The sequence below is a fragment of the Alosa sapidissima genome, chromosome 14 (assembly GCF_018492685.1).
Source record: "Alosa sapidissima isolate fAloSap1 chromosome 14, fAloSap1.pri, whole genome shotgun sequence".
In the NCBI taxonomy this organism is placed as follows: Eukaryota; Metazoa; Chordata; class Actinopteri; order Clupeiformes; family Clupeidae; genus Alosa; species Alosa sapidissima.
This window is the reverse complement of record NC_055970.1, coordinates 35,853,109-35,871,785: the sequence shown is the minus strand read 5'-3', so window position 1 is coordinate 35,871,785 and position 18,677 is coordinate 35,853,109. Positions and strand designations below refer to the sequence as shown.

General features: G+C 40.3%; 2 protein-coding genes across 7 annotated transcripts in view; one reads left to right on the top strand and one right to left on the bottom strand.

Annotated features, from left to right (window-relative positions):
* Positions 1 to 11: 11 nt before the first annotated feature.
* LOC121681602 lies at positions 12 to 7,669 on the bottom strand. Of its 3 annotated transcripts, XM_042061425.1 has the most exons (11): positions 7,514 to 7,669; positions 7,298 to 7,400; positions 5,225 to 5,350; positions 3,366 to 3,585; positions 3,200 to 3,275; positions 2,823 to 3,103; positions 2,559 to 2,659; positions 2,023 to 2,082; positions 1,456 to 1,644; positions 1,257 to 1,364; positions 12 to 1,161 (listed from the first exon to the last, which is right to left on the bottom strand). In XM_042061425.1, the coding sequence occupies exons 4-9, from the start codon at positions 3,540 to 3,542 to the stop codon at positions 1,530 to 1,532; spliced, it is 810 nt and encodes a 269-aa protein (XP_041917359.1). In that variant the 5' UTR covers positions 3,543 to 3,585; positions 5,225 to 5,350; positions 7,298 to 7,400; positions 7,514 to 7,669; the 3' UTR covers positions 12 to 1,161; positions 1,257 to 1,364; positions 1,456 to 1,529. The 3 variants fall into 3 exon arrangements, 2 of the variants coding, with proteins under 2 accessions (XP_041917359.1, XP_041917360.1); XM_042061426.1 differs by lacking the exons at positions 7,298 to 7,400; positions 7,514 to 7,669 and having other exon boundaries at positions 12 to 704; positions 999 to 1,161; positions 5,225 to 5,515; XR_006022201.1 differs by lacking the exons at positions 7,298 to 7,400; positions 7,514 to 7,669 and having other exon boundaries at positions 3,020 to 3,103; positions 5,225 to 5,410.
* The window catches only part of vps13c (vacuolar protein sorting 13 homolog C), a 392,379-nt gene continuing 380,186 nt past the window's right edge, over positions 6,485 to 18,677 (top strand). For all 4 annotated transcript variants that reach the window (XM_042061414.1, XM_042061415.1, XM_042061412.1 and 1 more), the window contains exon 1: positions 6,485 to 6,699. In XM_042061414.1, coding sequence (XP_041917348.1) covers positions 6,600 to 6,699 — 100 coding nt within the window. In that variant the 5' untranslated portion in view covers positions 6,485 to 6,599. The remainder of the gene's footprint in view (positions 6,700 to 18,677) is intronic.

Below are 18,677 nucleotides of genomic sequence, written 5' to 3'. Positions count from 1 at the left end.
GGACTCCACTGCACTATTCATAACATTTTATTGAAACAAAAATGTTTACAGCTCATTTACTTTAAAAGTTGACACCGAAAAACAACACACACTGTATAACACAGACAAACAGACTGACAAAGTATACTTCCACATCACCCAGAGCCATTTTCATGTTTTTGAATTCCTACTAGAATCAGATACTAACCAAAGTAACAGAACCAAGTGCTGAACAAGAACAGTGAAATGGCTCACACTCTGTAGAAGGATTGCCCATAGGATAGAGCAAGTTTCATTACGTTTTTAAACTCATCAAATGTTGTCAGGTGAGCAACTGGAAATGTTATTGTGCGGCTACAGGCACTAACAGTTGGAAAACAAATTGTATGACTCGTCACAATCATGGTGGAATTTCACATATATGTTGAAGTCCTTCTTCTCGCTTGGCAGAAGGGGCTTATGCGCTTGTCCGGTCATCCACTGCATGATTTTGCCAACAGTCAGATGCTGTGGAACCTCATCACTCAGATCAGTGTACAATCAATATAGTGTCCTCAGTGCAATATAATTGACTAAAGAAGGAAATTTGTACAAGAATATAATATTTCTATGCAAAGTCGCAAGTCAGTTCACTAGTCAGTTTCACACTATGGACCTTGGCCTGTATTCACCAGCGCTCCAGCAAGGAAGTAGATTGCAAGTTCCAGAGGGGGATTTCACAAAACCTGGATAAGGTATTTTAAACTGGGATTTTTTGGTTATCCTGGATGAATTTAGCGTTGACTTTGTTTCACAAAAGAGATGGCACATAAGTTAACACTATATATAATAACACTATATTTCTAGCACTAAACTTTAATAGGTACGAACTAACAAGTAAGGGATAATGGACGACACGGTGGTCTGTTCACAGAAGTTAATGCACGGTCAAGGTTGTAAAACGGCCCCGACGCGAATCCCAAGATTTATAATAAGTGTGAATAAGGTGAATCAGAGTTCATAAACTTAATTTACATTACCTCAGTTATAAGCTGTGACAATTCCAAATCTGTGACATCACTGGTTGACACCTGTATGCTGTCTGAATCACCAGAGCAGAGGTATCGATAGCACCATTCACGCATACAGTTGGGGAGAGGTCCACCTTGTGCCATGCTAGCCGCCATAACTTCTCCTGCAGTCCTAATATCAAGAGAATAACAACAATACTGTATTTCAATCAAAGTAACTTTTCATGAATGCAATTATTTACAGTACACAAGGACTAAACTATGTACCTGAAGTACAGTAGTTGTTATCCAGGCTGTTAAGACAGTAAAGGGGATTTTTCCCCTTATTGTCAGAGCTGTCCGTGAAAAGTTTTTTTTCGATCCCTGCAACCATCTCTGAAAAACAAACAAACAAAAAACTGATTATCTGTTATTAGATTTTTTTTAATAATGTCCAAAATTGCAGTGATATACTGTACAACTGTACCTGTTAGAAAGTCTTTACTCAGGGCACCTGTGTCAATGCCGGATTCCCCCAAAAAAGTAACCTTCAGTCTGCCTTTACTGCCGTTGCCACTGTTGCATTCCTCTATTAAAGAGGTCACTTCTCACACAAAGGGGAAATGTGCTGCCTTCATCCACCTGGTAACTGATCCAGTCCAAGACATCCTCTGAACTTTTATTTAACAACATAAGTGAACAGGGAAACAAACAATTAGATAATGCTTTACTGATACCTTTGAGGAAAATCCACTAGTAAACGGACTAGGCTACTTGCGGCGTGATATTTGGAAAGATGTGAAGCATAAAACCCGTCGTCATTGTCAGCGGCCTGTTATAGCCTACATAACAATGGTCTGTGACCTCTGACCGACTCTCTGAAAAACTCGGATCTGTACAAATTGCGTGGGTCTCATTTTCAGATCGAAAAAACAACAACGGAATTCCGTTTAAAAACGGAACCTGATAGTTACTGGGTTAACTGTTTTTTTTTTTTCCAGTAAGCAATACAGATTATGCAGTCTTGAGAACAGCTTAAGAGAGGAGGTTTTACCTTTGAAAAGAATGCATTGCTTCACTTGACATGTTGCAATTGCCATCATGGTCTGCAGCTCTGCAAAGACAAAAAATAATCTTTACACGGAGAGAAGCCACACGGCAGAACCTTGGTTCCGCAATCAAACATTTGTATTAAAGGCGCTCTAAACGATGCTGGGTAACATCACTTCTGTTGACGTTCAAACAAAACAGAAAGTTAGCTCGCTACTTCCTCCCCCTCCCTCCCCTACAATTTAAAGTCTCCTAAACACGCATCTCGTCAGTGATTTGCTGGAACTGTTTGTTATATTTTTATGGGCAAGGTTTGCCCAAATTGTTTTGTGGCTGTTTTTGGAGCCTGGATTGTCCACAGAGATTGTGTTTTTTACAGTGTATTCAGGACACAGGCAGCTAGCGGATGGTGAGGTGATGTTTGCTTTAAGTGACAAAAAATGTTTTAGCCTAAGAAACGTATGACATCGCTTAGAGCACCAATAAGTGCAATTTCATCAGAGTATGAATGTCTCATGAAAATATTATACTTAACAATACCTTCTCGAGTTAATTTCCAGCTCCCCACAGGAACTTGCATGTTGTTCCAATTCCACAACTGGATATTCCATTTGGCATACAGGGCACTGTCCTTGTGTTGGCTAGGAGAACACAAAAATGAATACTTAAGCTACATTGTGTAATTGCATGGGTTAATTCTTGGGGGGAATTCTCCTATTCTGTCCTTAGAGTTACATTTTGAGGAAGGTACTCATATGTTGTTTCTAGGAAGCAGTTACACATTAAGTGTCAATATTGCTTTACCCCTGGTTCTGAATCTGAGTCACATTCCAGGACATCGCATTGTTTTACATGGAGAGCAAGAAGCTGCAGTGGCATAACTTTAAAGCAATTCTTGCATTCAGCTTTGGGCATGAGGGAAAACTCCTGGGCATCACAGGCAAGAGGTACTAGATCAAATTCCTCCTGTAACGGGACAATGTACAACATGGTTTTCCCACCTCCAGACGCGCTTCTGATGGTACTTCCTGTGTATCCCTCAGATTCAGGGGGTACTACAGATAGATGCCTTCGTCCATTTCCACCTGTTCAAGAATGATGCTATGAGAAATATTCCACAACAATTTCAAAGTAATTTTACATCAAAACATGTTTGAGTTTCTATTAACTGATATTCATACCAGCTGCTTTGTACAAGAGCCAGCCTCCTGTGATTGTTTTCAATTTAGGAAAGGCACTTTCAAATAAGGTGGAGACCTAAAAAATATGAGCGTACATTATGGATTGAATTGCGATAGACAAGGTCCATTTCCTGATGAGGGACTTTCGTAGAAATAAAAATCTTACCTCTGAGTGAGCCATGTCATCACCCATTAAGAGTGTTCTTTTACCAAGACCTGCCTGCATATGTTGTAGGTCTTGCTCGGCTGAGGGGGTCATGTCAGAGTTTTTGCGTAAAAGAAATGCAGAAAAGTTAAAAGGCCTCCAGACTTTGGCCACCTTTGGTGACTTTGTGAATGCCATGACAGCGCGGTTAGGTCTCCGTTTGAAAAATCCTGGGAAAGACCTGTAAACAATATTGAGTAAATAAATAATATTCTATTTTACTGTATTTATTCTTTACTGCAAATCAGACCAGACGTCCCGAAAAATTCGGGACAGTCCCGATATCCAAGCAGTTGTCCCGAATCCCGAATCCTGCCCTAATTGTCCCGAAAATTATACTCAATCAGAATACTGAGTAGTTATTTTCTGATAAACATTAAAAACTGTCTGTAGAGAGGTTAAGTCGACTGCATGCAGCTACTTTGTTTCTTTTTGACGTTCTATAATTAGGCGCGAATATGCACTGATTTCGCGAAGCCGAGGACATTGAATGTGCAGGCAGCGCAGCAGGCAGAGCCAGCGTGTGTGCAAAAAAAAATACGTCGGAAGTTCGGCCTAATGTCCATGTCGTTTTAACATAATCTACTTAATCTAACAATTATTTTGTATTCTTACTTAATGACCCATAATTTTGGCAAGGCTTGTTATTAGCGTTAGGCTATTATCCTTATTCTGAAAGGTCTGATTTGCACTGTTACGCAGTCATTGCTTTTTTTTGTTTTTTTCCCCACAATGACATTTTGAGTTAATGATTTCCCTGTTGTATTTTGAGGCAGACTTGATGTTTGAATAAAAATGTGTTTTGGTACAGGTTTGAAAATTAGCTGTAGTAGATAATTAGCCTGTTAACAGAGTGACACAGATATGGATAACGTAAAAATACCTTTGCTAGCTAGATGGTAGCAAGTTGGCTACTAGTACGCGTTTATACAGTCTGTTTATGGGGTAAAAGCTAAACTTATGTATCTACTAGCATAGCGGAATCTTACTTTACCATTATTCTTTCATGAGTTCTGTCTGTCTCTCCCGCTATCTCACACAGGCGCGTGCACGCACACACTTAAGTTCTCTGCCCCAAGCTGGCAGTGAGTGTCCATAAAGAATCTTTGGTGTCCATGGTTCTCAAACGCGCGCACACACACACACACACACATACCCATAGCTACGACAGAGTATTAACCAAAGATTCTAAAGTGGAGCGTAGCGCTCTAGAATCTTTGGTATTAACGTTAACTTTAGGGGCCAAATATGAAAGAAATATTTTTGCCATGTCCACTCTGAAGTCGAAATTTAATCTCGACATTTTGTCTTTCTTATTCTTGACATTCAAAACTAGTTAGTATAGCACTAACCTAGTTGTTGTTAAACCCAATTCTCAAGTACAATTTCACCCGGCTAAAGGAATTTTGTTGAGTCGTCATCCAACGGTTAGCAGCTAATTTAACGTTAGCATCTAGAGTCTGACTGTCCGGATTCGGTGGCAGCTAACTTTGGAGCGGTCGAGATTACAGTCGAGTTTAATCTCTAATCATGGCAACAAAAAAAATAAACCCCTTCGTGTGTGGTCCTAATACTCCGTCGTACATGTAAGTTAGGCTAATAGAGTGACGCAGATATAAGTAATGTGAAAATATGTTTGTTAGCAAGTGCTAGATGGATAACGTTAACAAGTTAGCTACTAGTAAGCGTTTTATAACGTTACAGTCTGTTTATGAGGTAAAAGCTAAATTTACGTAGCTACTAGCAGAGCTGAGTCTTACTTTTCCATTAACACAACAAATCAGCAAAAGGTCTAGACAACAAATACGGCCAATACTTACACTTTTTTGAGTTCGTTGTTCTCACCATCAAGTTACCGCTCACTTCACGAGTCCACCACAGCACTGTACTGATGCGACATCAAAACCGCCAAAACGAGAGCAGTCTCGAGGCAAGTTGTAGTTCAGCTGTCAGTCAAAACGCATCAGCAGAGAAACCAACCCACATGTGAACTTTTATGGAATCAATTTTGTGTCAAAAAAATTAAAGAATACTTATAAAATAGCAAGCAAAAAAATACAAATCAAAATACCAAATAGAAAAAATCAAACAAAAAAATTAAACTCAATCAAAAAATACAAGATTGCAATGAAATCATTTGGGTAACCGTGTAACATATTTGTCTTTGCCTCTTTCTTAGTTTTGTTTGATGCTGTTTTCTTTGATTACGATTCCAGCTTTCTCGTTTTACTACTAATTATTACTAATAGTTAGTAGTCTTAATAGGGCCAGTTTGTATGCTTAAAGCCTGAGACTGGCAGTTGATCCAGGTGGCCTGAACACCTGCCATAGGATTCTAATTGCTTAACGGCCGTATTATGATGTCACAATCGGCAATGTTATGTCTATGGGGATTTTTAAAAAGTTTTTCTTTAATAGTTTAAAAAGTACATTTTCATGCACTGTAATAAGAAGCCTAGGAAGAACAGTACAGTGCATTTTCATGCACTGTAAAAAGAAGCCTAGGAAGAACAGTACAGTGCATTTTCATGCACTGTAATAAATCGGATAACAGTAGAGTGCATTTTCATGCACTCTAATAAGAATAAATCGGATAACAGTAGAGTGCATTTTCATGCACTCTAATAAGAAGCCTAGGAAGAACAGTACAGTGCATTTTCATGCACTGTAACAACAGGCAAGTCAACATACTTGACGACATGTGCAACAACAGAGTCATGGCACAACATCACAGTCAACACTAGGGGGTGTCGTTTTGTAAGGTGAGCAATGACATGAACAAGGCCGTTTTGTCACGTCTGTCGTAAAGTGATTGTTGCATAGACATCTTCAGTGGACATAAGTAGTTGACAAAAGCAATATTTAGTTGACATAGGCATTATTTTTGGCACTAATGGAACGCCATAGTTTTGTGCATAGAGGGCGGATTCACAATATATATTTTTTAAACTTAAAACAAGTCTACCTGTTTTTTGTATGGATTTTTATTTATTTCCTTGCATTAAAAAGGTCCAACATTACTAGGCCTAGGCTACTCCAGCGCAGCAGATGGCAGTGCGCCTCCCGGTTTCCAATCGTAGTCATATTGATCATGACGGAAGAGATCTTAGAAACTGAACCAACCCGTTGTTGTTGTGTATTTCGTGAGATGGATATATTCCGTTTGCATTAAGATGTATTAACCTTTGCGACAGCATGGTTTTTGAGTCACTCGTGAGTGATCTGTTGAACAGGTTCATTGGTAATTATGTGGAAAACCTTGACAAGTCTCAGTTGAAAATCGGCATTTGGGGAGGTAAGTCAATATAGCAATGCACATCACGGTGTTGCAAAGTTCATGTAAACTAAACCGTGTCAGTCGCCTTCAACACTGAAACATGTTGCATGCTTTCTTTGACGTCAGTCTAAGCATGGGGATATCTTTGTGTTTGTTTAATTTCATGTAGGCTATTGTGCAATGTGCACATGACTCGGCTTTATCTAGCACTTGACTATCACTCTTTTAGAACTGTCACTCGATTCTATGAATACAACTACGTCAAATTCTCTAATCGCTCAGGCTGGCACTTGATGCCAGTTATCAATAAATTGCTTTTATATCGTCTGACTTTAATCTACATTTTGCTCAAATTCAGCCAAGTCCACGCGGACCTCACCTGTCAGACATGTTTGTCTAATTTTTACAAAGGCTTTCTTGAAATAATCCGACCTGGCGAGAGGTCATTGAATTTGTGGGTGGGGCACCTGGCAACTAACCGAAACTAGCGTACATGCGGTATGTCACGGGATTTCAACTCTCAGTCATGAGTAGGCTACACACTATTGTTCTTTTAAAGCAAAAGCTAAGGGGTGACACTACAGGCGAATAGAGTACAATTTAGCAGATCGTCCACCTCCAGTGACAGAAAGTTCCCAGCATGATGTTTGTGGCAGATCGTCCACCTCCAGTGACAGAAAGTTCCCAGCATGATGTTTGTGGCAGTCTCGTTCCATCTCCTAACGAAAAAAAAAAAAAAAAAACTAGGCTTAGTATAGTTGAGGCCTATACATTTTATAGTATTTTGGGCTAAAATATTATAAGAAAACTATAGATATTATAGAAATCTTACAATAGGAGAACTGCCTGTATTTCTGGCTTAATCTGATCTAATGAACCTCGGTTGTTAGAACAACCTCTGTAGCATAATTTTGCAAGGTTTTATATGTCTATGGAGATTCATTTATGCATCCAGGTATTGTAGTTTCAACAAAGGTTTAATTTTAAAACACGTTTCAGTGTTCAGCCAAACACCTTCATCAGTTGTTTAGTGTGCACAGGAAGTAACTCTGGCATTAATACACAAGGCAGTCACATGATCTCATGGCATGATGTCACATGACTGCTGAGATGTATTTAATTTGTGTTTGCCAGAGGTGTCCCAGCTTCAGATGATTCCCCTCCCTCCCCATCTTGAAAACTGTGTTGTTCTTTTCGTAGATAAGTATAAGGTATAGGTAAGGTATTATATGAAATGGCAGTCAGATTCCCCAGAGCCTTACCTAAGTCATAAAAGGTCACTGTAGTGGGGAGTATAAGACTTAACTAGAAATGTAATGCCAGAGGAATTACACTAGTGGATGGAAAGCTGCTGGCTTAATGTTGGTGGGGAGATTCCTGATAAAAAAAATAAAAAAAAACATTGAATCACTTAATCTTTGAGTTCATACAAACCCTCGTACCAAAAAACCTTGTGAGTCAAGGCGTTCTTGAGATATAACACTCAAGGTGTTTTTGACCTTGACATTTGACCTTTGACTTCCAACATCAATTCTCCTCATCTTTAAGTCCAAACAAACACTCATACCAAATTTCAGGCATGTATGTCAAGGCATTCTTGAGATATCGCGCTGAGAGTATTCATGAACTTGACCTTTGACCTCCAACATCAACTCACTTCATCTTTGAGTCCATACAAACACCTGTGCTAGTGTTCTGATTAGCCTGGTAGTAGTTCCAAAGATTCTATAGTTAACTAAGATGAATCATAAGACGATTCACCAATGGAACGAAATGGCACTTGTTCCGGACTCCTAAATAGGCGTGTCAAAACATAAACTTTTCTCAGAATAAGCAATAATAACATATATATCATTTTGTATACTATTTTACAGTCATTGTTTGTGTGTGATGCCAATGAAACACTCTTTCGGACACGGAATGAATAATTTCATTTTACCCCGTTAACCGAGCTAGCTAGCTAGCTAGCTAACGTTAGCATAGTAAACGGAAAGTGAATGGGAATGTTCGCTAGCTAGCTAGCAGCTAAGAACTTTGGTTAAACTTATATATTGTTGCAAACAAACCTGAAATAACATGTTCAGCAACTTTGTGGTAGTCTACTAGTTCTAGCAAAAAATATGTTAGGTTAGTTTATCAACCATCTCTGAGTCTAGAGCCTCTGAGAACAGGTGGCTGTGCACCAGAGCTTTGAGGAGACAGTGACAGATCACGAACAAAGTTATTTTTGTCTTTATTTGTTTCGTTGGAAAATACAACTTCAATTTCGGAATGTTAGGGAGACATGTGGCTTCTAGAAAATGGATTCAAAACTTACATCGCTTAATGTAGGGCTAAGGGATTGGTCATATTCTGTGAAAATGTTCATTTCTCCCATAGGAATACATAGACACTGGACCTCCCGCTAGACTGCTAAATAGGCGTGACCGCTTCGAACCCCATGTCACAACGTGCCAGAATTTACCCTCTTATGAATCGTCTCGCTTTATCAACCGTCTCTGGTAGTTCACTCTGGGAGCTTAACAAGCGCAGCTGCCTTTAGGCCATTATGACATCACAGCCATTGAAGTCTATGGGGGAAAAATTAGCTTTTTAACATTTTTTATCCCCTATTTTTCAAAAAGTATAAACTTAAAAATCTGAAATAATAAGTCTCTCGCCCCACTCCAGACCTTCAGAACGGTTATTTCAACATGTCTCTATGTAAAGCAGTTAGAGTCGCATTAATTCTTGAAAAGGTAAAAAGATAGTGGATTCCATCCACTATAATTACCCAAACTAATAATACTGCTGCCCCTAGTTTAAGGCTATATCAGGAGTGGCTAACCAGTCCAGCATGACTGAGCCACACAAAGAAAAGAACAAAGAAAATATGTCACACTACAGCATCAACATCGTCTTAATGAGACATAAGGTTACAGTTTAAAATGGCTATTCTCTTTTTAATTTAAAGCAGGACACTAGGCAGATGCTACAACAGATAATTTTGCAGAGTGAAAGTAACAACAATATCTGAGACGCATCACATATTCCCCTTCACTGAATGACTTATTGAGCAATGTTCCAATTGATATGATGCCAATATGACCGTCGAGTGCCATGTTAGTTTTCAAAAAACAAAATGAATTTGCTTCCCTGATTAACGATTAAGCTAGCAGCAAACCAACACTTTTATGGTGTTATTGGTGCAGACACATTCGTCTCCTCCTTCTGTTTGCGCTTTACTTTAGGCTATGTTTTCCTGATTGACATGTGATTGCAACAGCAGTATTAATTCTGGCTAAAGAAACAAATGCTTTGCTTTCATTTAGGCCAGATTCCTGGGGGGTATTCCAGAAAGCAGGTTTACTGGCTTAACTGGGTATGTTAACCCAGAGGTAGCGGTAAACCTGGGATTTCAGTTCCAGAAAGCTCAAAAATGATCAGGCTATGTAAGTAACTATGGTAACATGGGCTCTGAACTGAACTGGGTATGTAAACCCAGAGTAAACGGTAAACCTGGGATTTCAGTTCCAGAAAGCTCAAAAATGATCAGGCTATGTAAGTAACTATGGTAACATAGGCTCTGAACGTAACCTGGTAGGGGGTAGGTTTTGTTCAGGTTATGTTCAATTATGTTCAGTTATTTCAGTGCATGTTCAATCAGGCCGCTATTTTTACACTTGTCACACAATGGAGTTTCATTTTGACGAAGGTCCGATTGATAAAGAAGCACAAAATCATGTAATATTCATCCGTGCAATTCACCGTGAGAGGGTGATAAGACCACGACATCACATAATAGGACTAGCCTATCCATTCTTTTCCAAACGAGTTTTTCAGCTGAATCCTAAATATATCCTACTTGAAAAGCATTCTCCATCCCTACATTACGCATGGTGGATTAGAATAGAATAAAATAAATCTTTAATGTAGGCTAGCTAGCCTAGGCTACACCATAGTGGACATTTGTGTTTGGCTCACCAGACAGATGGACAAACAACATCTCAGACACATTGAAGATATAATTAAAACAAGTACAGTACAAAAAAGGGGAAACATAGCCTATAGAAAATTAATAAATAGGTTTAAATAGCTGTACAGCTCAGCCGGGTATGCATGTTGTCACTAAGTTTGGTTAAGAATGCTGATGGCATTTGGGATAAAATATTTTTTTAATAGGCTACACACGCTCTCCGACTGGGAGTTTTTGTAGTGTTGGAGACGCAGAGCATATCGGCAAGCTGTCGGTTGGTGCGTAAAGTTTGCCTTGCGCTAAAGCAGTTCCTGCGCAACTTCATTTGTTTTCCTGGACACAAACCCACGATGATCATTAAAGTGTAGTTTCACCAACTGGCAGGTCAGCATCACTTATTAAATTTTCCAAATGTGCACCGAAGTGTATCCAATAGGCTACCCATGCCTTCCAACATTCACCCTTCCGATGATGGAGCGCAAAAGTTTAACTTGGCCCACAGCTGCAGAACCCGCGTTAAAATAGAAAATTGCATTTGGGATTCTCAAAGAATTCTATGGCCCACTCAATCTGTGACAAGGTAGGCTAGTTTAAGAAAGCATCATTGAAAGCAGTCAATACAATACGTGATGTCCAGTGAATTATTTAATTGTGCTTTTGACATTAAATAGGCTATCTTAAACATACGCATTTACACGGTCAGTTAGGCTATTCTCTGCCAAGCAAGGTCTCGGACGCAGGCGCTTATTAAGTATTGCTTTTTTGTTTGTTATTACAGTTCTCTCCTCCTCGTAAGCCTCGACTACTCCGCCTCTGAAAAATACGGTGCTCTTTCTTTCGCCGGTTTCACTCATGGTTTCGACTCTCAATAGATGATGCCTTTATAAGTTCGCCGTGAACGCGCACAACTCTAGGTTATCTAACACAGGGTTGATTGAACTAACTGGTAACCGGTGTTTTGGAACCGACAGCTCGGGTTTAGTCGTCACAGGTTCAGACAACCCAGAGGTTAAGTTTTATCTCAGTGTTTGTTAAACCTCCTTTCTGGAATACCCCTCTATCCATTACACAAAGGGGTAGCCGTGGCCTACTGGTTAGCGCTTCGGACTTGTAACCGGAGGGTTGCCGGTTTGAACCACGACCAGTAGGCATGGCTGAAGTGCCCTTGAGCAAGGCACTAACCCCTCACTGCTCCCCGAGCGCCGCTGTTGTTGCAGGCAGCTCACTGCCTAGGGATTAGTGTGTGCTTCACCTCACTGTGTGTTCACTGTGTGCTGAGTGTGTTTCACTAATTCACGGATTGGGATAAATGTAGAGACCAAATTTCCCTCATGGGATCAAAAGAGTATATATACTTATACTATACTGCTCCAGCATTCTGATTCAGGGCCTAAATTTCACTGCGGGATTGCGGGTATTGCGCATAATTTGTTCAAGTCCCGCAACTCTAGCCATCATAATGCGAGAAATTCCCGCATACACTTTTACGGCCTATCTGATGACGTTAATCTAATCATGAAGTGGGGTGAATGCGGTGCTAACCGTGCTATTGACCGGACGGATCAACTACCGACTTGAATTTAACATAGCATAATGCAGACGCAGACACACACACACACACACACACACACACACACAGAGAGAGAGAGAACCACTTTGCGCTTACGCAAATAGGCTACGCAAACATGGCAAACTTTTACATCTGGAGAGCGCTATAACTATCTCTGCTATGGTAACTATCTCTGCTATGTTAACTATCCTGCAAGGTAAGGTCACGTCTGCCAGTAATGCTCACTAAAATCATTAGTGAACATTGCAAAACACTTGATCCCAGAAAGATTGTCTTCGACTTGTTAGTTTTTTGAACATTTGTTTTATCTAATGACATAGAAAACATAATGAATTGCATCCACATATCCTTATGCACTATGCACAACTTTTATTCACTAGCCTAAAACCGTCAGGCTGAAGGCTAATTACTCTCACATATTTCTTAAAGTGACAGGCACTCAATTACACCTACACATCACCAATGTGCACTCAATTAAACTTACACACCACAATAAAAATATGCCTGTAATAAGTGTAATAGTTTAAAAATCAATATGAAGCATTCAAATAACTAAATATGTTTAGCTACTAGTAAAATAATATACATTATTAACTTTAATACACTCTATATGAATTTAAAAATATATGAAATAGAAACATATCACATAAGCCATCATTTTTATGAGTCAAGCAGAATCTAGGATGGCCACTGTTGTGAATGATCCCACTACAGTATATTCAATATTACTGATGATGTCAAGGTGGTGGGGGCCCCCAATCAAATACATTTTTTAAAAAGTATCGAAGAAGTATCGAAATCGCAATTCTTGACTTGGTATCAGAATCGAACCCCCCCCCCCCCCCCCCCAAATTGTGTAAATCCCCCCTACATGAATAACCTAAGGGGGGAATCCCCCCATTTTGAAAAGCCCTGCTGAATCAGCTTTAATGATCTTATTACCCAAGCGGGTAAGTCAGCTAATAGTGAATTACAATAGTCCAGATTGAAGATGACCATGGATTGAACAAGAAGTTGTGTGGAATCTTGTGTCAGATAAGGTTTGATCTTCATAATGTTGTAAAGCATAAACTGACATGATTTTGCAATAGAAGCTACATGCTCAGAGAAGTTAAGTCAGTCATCAATTACAACGCCCAAGTTACGTGCCGATCTAGTTGGGGTCAGTGAAGTTGAGTCGAGCTGGATGTTAATCTGTTGAGGAATAGCTGTTTTAAGTAATGAAATGCATTTTGATTAATCTACTCAGAAATATATTCCAAGAGCTAAATATACTATACTGTCAGTGCTGTCTCTCTGTGTGTGTGAAACTATACATTTGCCTGTCCGTGTTTTGTCCTGAAGTAATTCTATTAGAGGGGAAGCAATTCTGCTGATCATTTGACTAGGTTACATTATTTTCATGTCCACCTTTTCCTTGCCACTAAAATGAAAACCTGTACTGTAAATGTAGAACTGACACAAAACATTGAATGAAATGGCATTGTTTTTCTCTGTAGATTCATTATTTTCATTTCTCAACACAAAGATATGGAATATAATATAATCTATTTGTTAATGACGTGTGTGTGTGTGTGTATGTGTGTGGTATTTGTATATCTATCAAACCGTTTGTCTTGCTGATTTCAAACTTGGCTGACAGACAAGAACACACATGGTGGTCGCGCCATTAGTTGCAATATTCTCCTGAACAGAGATGTCGCTGTTGTGAAAAGGCTATCGCTACCTACTTTACACAGTAGAAGAAGCTGTCCGTAGCATTGTCGGCAATGGCAGTAAAAGCCATAGAGACAGTAAAAAATAAAAGTTAGCCTCTGTAATGATACTTCAGACTTTGGTTGCTGCTATTCACAACTACCATCATTACCATCTAGTTTCCAAGGTGTGTGCAGATAGATAGATAGATAGATAGATAGATAGATAGATAGATAGACCGATAGATAAATACTTTATTCATCCCAAGGGATATTTTAATAATCTAAACATTTTTTAGCAGTTTGCTGAGTTTGTGTCATTTCCTAAAGTGGAAAGAGATTTAGTTCAGGTCTTAGCAGATATCCTTTGGTTGAAAATAAATCTTTTCTATTCTTTCCTCTTAATTCCATGTGTTGCAACTCTCGCTGGTAACTTATCCAGCAAACTATTAAAAATTCACGACTTTAACAAAACAGTCCTCCGAACTGCAACTCTCGCTTGCCCTCAAACTAGTCCATCTTCTGGTTTTCGCAATTCGCTCAGCTGAAAAAAATAGAGTGATGCGCTACCCGGCAAAAATCCTGGCACGCCAGAGAGATCAACGTCATTTTGACGTCACATTGTCACGCTACCGGTCGGGAACGTCGAGTATGTAAGACTCCTTACAGTGGCACCACCAAATAACCTAAGGGCACATTTTGGAGAGAACGGGCACATTTTGGAGAGAGAATGTACGCACGCAAGAATCTGTAAGCTATTTGTGGCGGGTTACTAGCAAACAATGTTTAATGCATTAACTCAAGACGTCAAACGTTTTCTAAACAATAAAAACAGAAAGGATGCAGCAAGCAGCAAATGTAGAAGAGTCATTTCCAGTGGAAGAACAAAATGCTGAATGAAGCCCAAAGATATGAAGGCATATCAAGTCAAAGTCAAAGTCAAAGTCTGCTTTGTTAATTTCTTCACATGTCAAGATATACAAAGAGATCAAAATGATGTTTCTCACTATCCACGGTGGAGACAAGACATCATTTTACCAATTAAGTCCACAGACAAACATAACATTCAAGTAAACAATACAAAGTAAATAAGAAGGCACATACAATGAATAAATAAGAGCAGCAAAATTGGGTTGCAATTGTGCATAGACAGTAAATATAGTAGTGCAAAGTCAGGCCAATAAATGGCTGAGGTAGTATGACCTAAGTAAGCAAGTGGCATAGTGGTGCAAGTTATGTAAGAGCAGCAGAAGTGTGTTGTGTTTTCAGGACAACAACAACAAGTTGTAAAGTGTGCAAAGTATAACTGGGAAAATAAATCCGTGGAAATGCATGGATTCCAGTTGCTTCCAGTAGCAGCAACTCCATGCATTTCCACGGAATTATTTTTGGAATCTGATCCCTTTGTGGTGTCAAATTATAATTAACTGATTCAAACTCAGAAGAATTGTGACAAAACAATAGAATACTGCAGAAGGTGTAGCTTTAATCCAACACGGAGCATAGGTTCATGAAGCCAGCTGCTAACATCCTGTCTTACACAGCTTATATACCTCTTTCCAGTAGCATCACTTGTTTTGACCAACTCAGAATAGAACAGAGCTCCTATGTCCTCCTTACCTCTTTTGGTAATACATATGTGCCTAGGTATTTATTCTATTTCTACAAAGGACCTTTGACCTTAGCTGAACAACTGCTAGGGATGTTCAATCTCTCCTATGCATTCATATCCTGATAGGTAAACCTCTGGGCCCCTAGCTTGTGCTATATTTACCCCTGCTCTTTTCACCACACAGAGGTTACACATTAGCCCAATGTATAGAACATCTTTTAGCACAACTACAGAATATCTTATCAGGAAACTTACAAAAATCCACCACACCTTATCATACCTTACCGGGGCAGCCATGGCCTACTGGTTAGCACTTCGGACTTGTAACCGGAGGGTTGCCGGTTCGAACCCCGGCCAGTAGGAACGGCTGAAGTGCCCTTGAGCAAGGCACCTAACCCCTCACCGCTCCCCGAGTTGCCGCTGTTGTGCTTCACCTCACTGTGTGTTCACTGTGTGCTGAGTGTGTTTCACTAATTCACGGATTGGGATAAATGCAGAGACCAAATTTCCCTCACGGGATCACAAAGTGTGCAAGTGTACAAGTGGAGTAGTGCAAGGCAGCCATTGTGGGTCCAAAGTCCAGGATGTTATGTAGCTGAGGATGGAGGGGGGAGAGGGGGGAGAGAGTTCAGCATCCTAACAGCCTGGTGTATGAAGCTGTGAGTCTGGTGGTGCGGGAGCGCAGGCTTCTGTAACTCTTCCCAGAGGGCAGTAGATCAAACAAATTGTGAGCGGGGTGACTTGCATCACTCACAATTGTGGTCGCCTTGCGGGTGAGGTGGGTGGTGTAAATGTCTTTCAGGGAGGGGAGTGAAGCACCAATAATCCTTCCAGCTGTGTTCACTATGCACTGCAGGGCTTTCCTGTTGTATTCAGTGCAGCTTCCGCACCACACAGCGATACAGCTGGAGAGGATGCTCTCAATGGTGCCTCGGTAGAATGTGGTCATTTGGGCACTTGCTCGCCTGAGTTTCCGCAGGAAGTAGAGGCGGTGCTGAGCTTTCTTCGCCAGTGATGCAGTGTTGGTGGTCCAGGAGAGGTCTTCACTGATGTGCACCCCCAGGAATTTGGTGCTGCTCACTCTCTCCACCACAGCACCGTCGATGGTCAGTGGCAGGTGTTGGGTGGGACCTCTCCGGAAGTCAACAACAATCTTCCTGGTCTTGCTGACGTTCAGCAGGAGGTTGTTGTCCCTGGCAAGTTGTTATTTCATAAAGACGTAAATGGTTGCGCTATAGGCCTAGTCAAGTTTGCAAGAAGGAGACATAACACGTGAGCATGCCACACTATCCACAGCTGTGGTAGCGGGGGTAGGAGGATTACTGTTGGCGCAGACTTTATTTAAAATTCTTCAACAGAAGGCCTGCCTCGAATGCAGGCTTGTCCAAAATAAAGGCCTGTGGTTTGCGCAGCCTACAGTAAGTAGGCTAAATAACAGACCCGCCACAATATGGGGTATGATGATTTTTATACAAGCAAGATGTTTTTGGTGCCCTACGCGCACTGCATGTTCTTAAATAACATCAGTAATATTCGACCATTATTTTGTGTAAATGGGCTATGCATTGGGTTAGACACCAGGGGCCATATTCACTTACTTTACCACTAGGAGTACTCCTAAATAGCAACAAAAGATTTTAGCTAGGAGTTTCTCTTATTAAGTTATTCACAAAGCCTTTCAGACCTACTCTTAGTAAGGAAAAATGACAACTCCTGAACTAACAGTGAGTCTTCGTTGCTATGGATGACGTCATTACTCATGCACAAGCTTGACTGAAGTGACCACCTTGATTGGCTTATGATTGTAACGCGGGAATGATTCCTAACACCTCCCTTATGATGATGAGTGACAGGTAACAGGTCTCAGAATGCGTGCGCTACACAAGGACGGAAGATGATGAATAACTGAATAAAAAGGCCTAGCCTAAATGAATCAAGAGTAAGGCAAAACAAATAGCCTAGTAGCCTAATGAAACATACGGATTGATGCAGTATCTTTGTAACATTATTAAATTAATCTGTCACTATGCCTTTGCCTACGTTTGCAAAGAGGAGAACATTTTAATTTGATTCACAATAACGTTACATTTAATTTACATTTTGACAATGAGTAGCTTAGTTTTGGTTGTTGTTGCTGGTCTTATTGCATGTTAGTTATGCCTACAATGCATTGCTTCCTCGCGAATGGAAGCTCCTGCCGCGTAGGATTTCAAAGCATCGCTTTGAAAAGAGGTTTGTAAATAGGTCTTAGTGAGTTAGGAGTCCTCTCGAACTTCTTTTAAGCTGTCCCAGAGGTGGAATGTTGGGATTCATTGGGGGCAGGGCCGGATTAACAATTCATAGACCTCTGGGCACAAATGTCTGATGGCCCCCCCTGCCCCCCAGCCAACGTGAATCGGGCGGTCAGTTAATAGGCCTATATCGTGAAGATTTTTCTTGCCATCTAAGGCATGAGCGCATCTGTGAGGCCAAGCCTCACCAAGTAGCCCGTTTGTTTACAACTAACATTACATTTAATTAAACTGCTTATAGGCTATGCCAAAATAGTTTTTAACATTTTGACAAAGCTGCTTGGGATCCCCCATGTCAAGCAATATAACCATACAAACGCGCGGCCTGCTCACTCATTGTTTCAAAAGGAGTAATTTCGGCTTTGTTGGAACTGGCCATTGTAGGTTATGTAAAAATAAAAAGCACCATTAAGTAGCCTATGCGAAATAGCCTTAAAATCGTTCCGGCGCCACTCTCTTGACAGGCTATGGACAACAGGCTGGTTGAAACAATAGCAAAGTATGCATATGTTTCACAGAATTTACAATTAAATTGAGCTTTTGTGCATGGTAGGACTAGGCAGGCACGTTGCTAGGAGCTCAACACATTGCAGACTTAAGCCCAGACATGAAATGTCCTATGTGGGAGAGGATTCAGGGGTTTCTCCCCCGAGAAATGTTTAAAAGTTGGTCACGTAACTCCTAGGCCTACCCAAAATGGACAGGATGTGGACAGGAAGGAAATGAAAGACTGTGTTGACAAGATCACCGAATTACTGCGTACAATACGCAAGACTTCCCAATCCCAAGGATTCTCTCTGCTGTAAATTTAAGAGCCTTTAGCCTTATGGACATTTTATTATTGTCGACACTTTTTTATTGCCATTTGTACTTT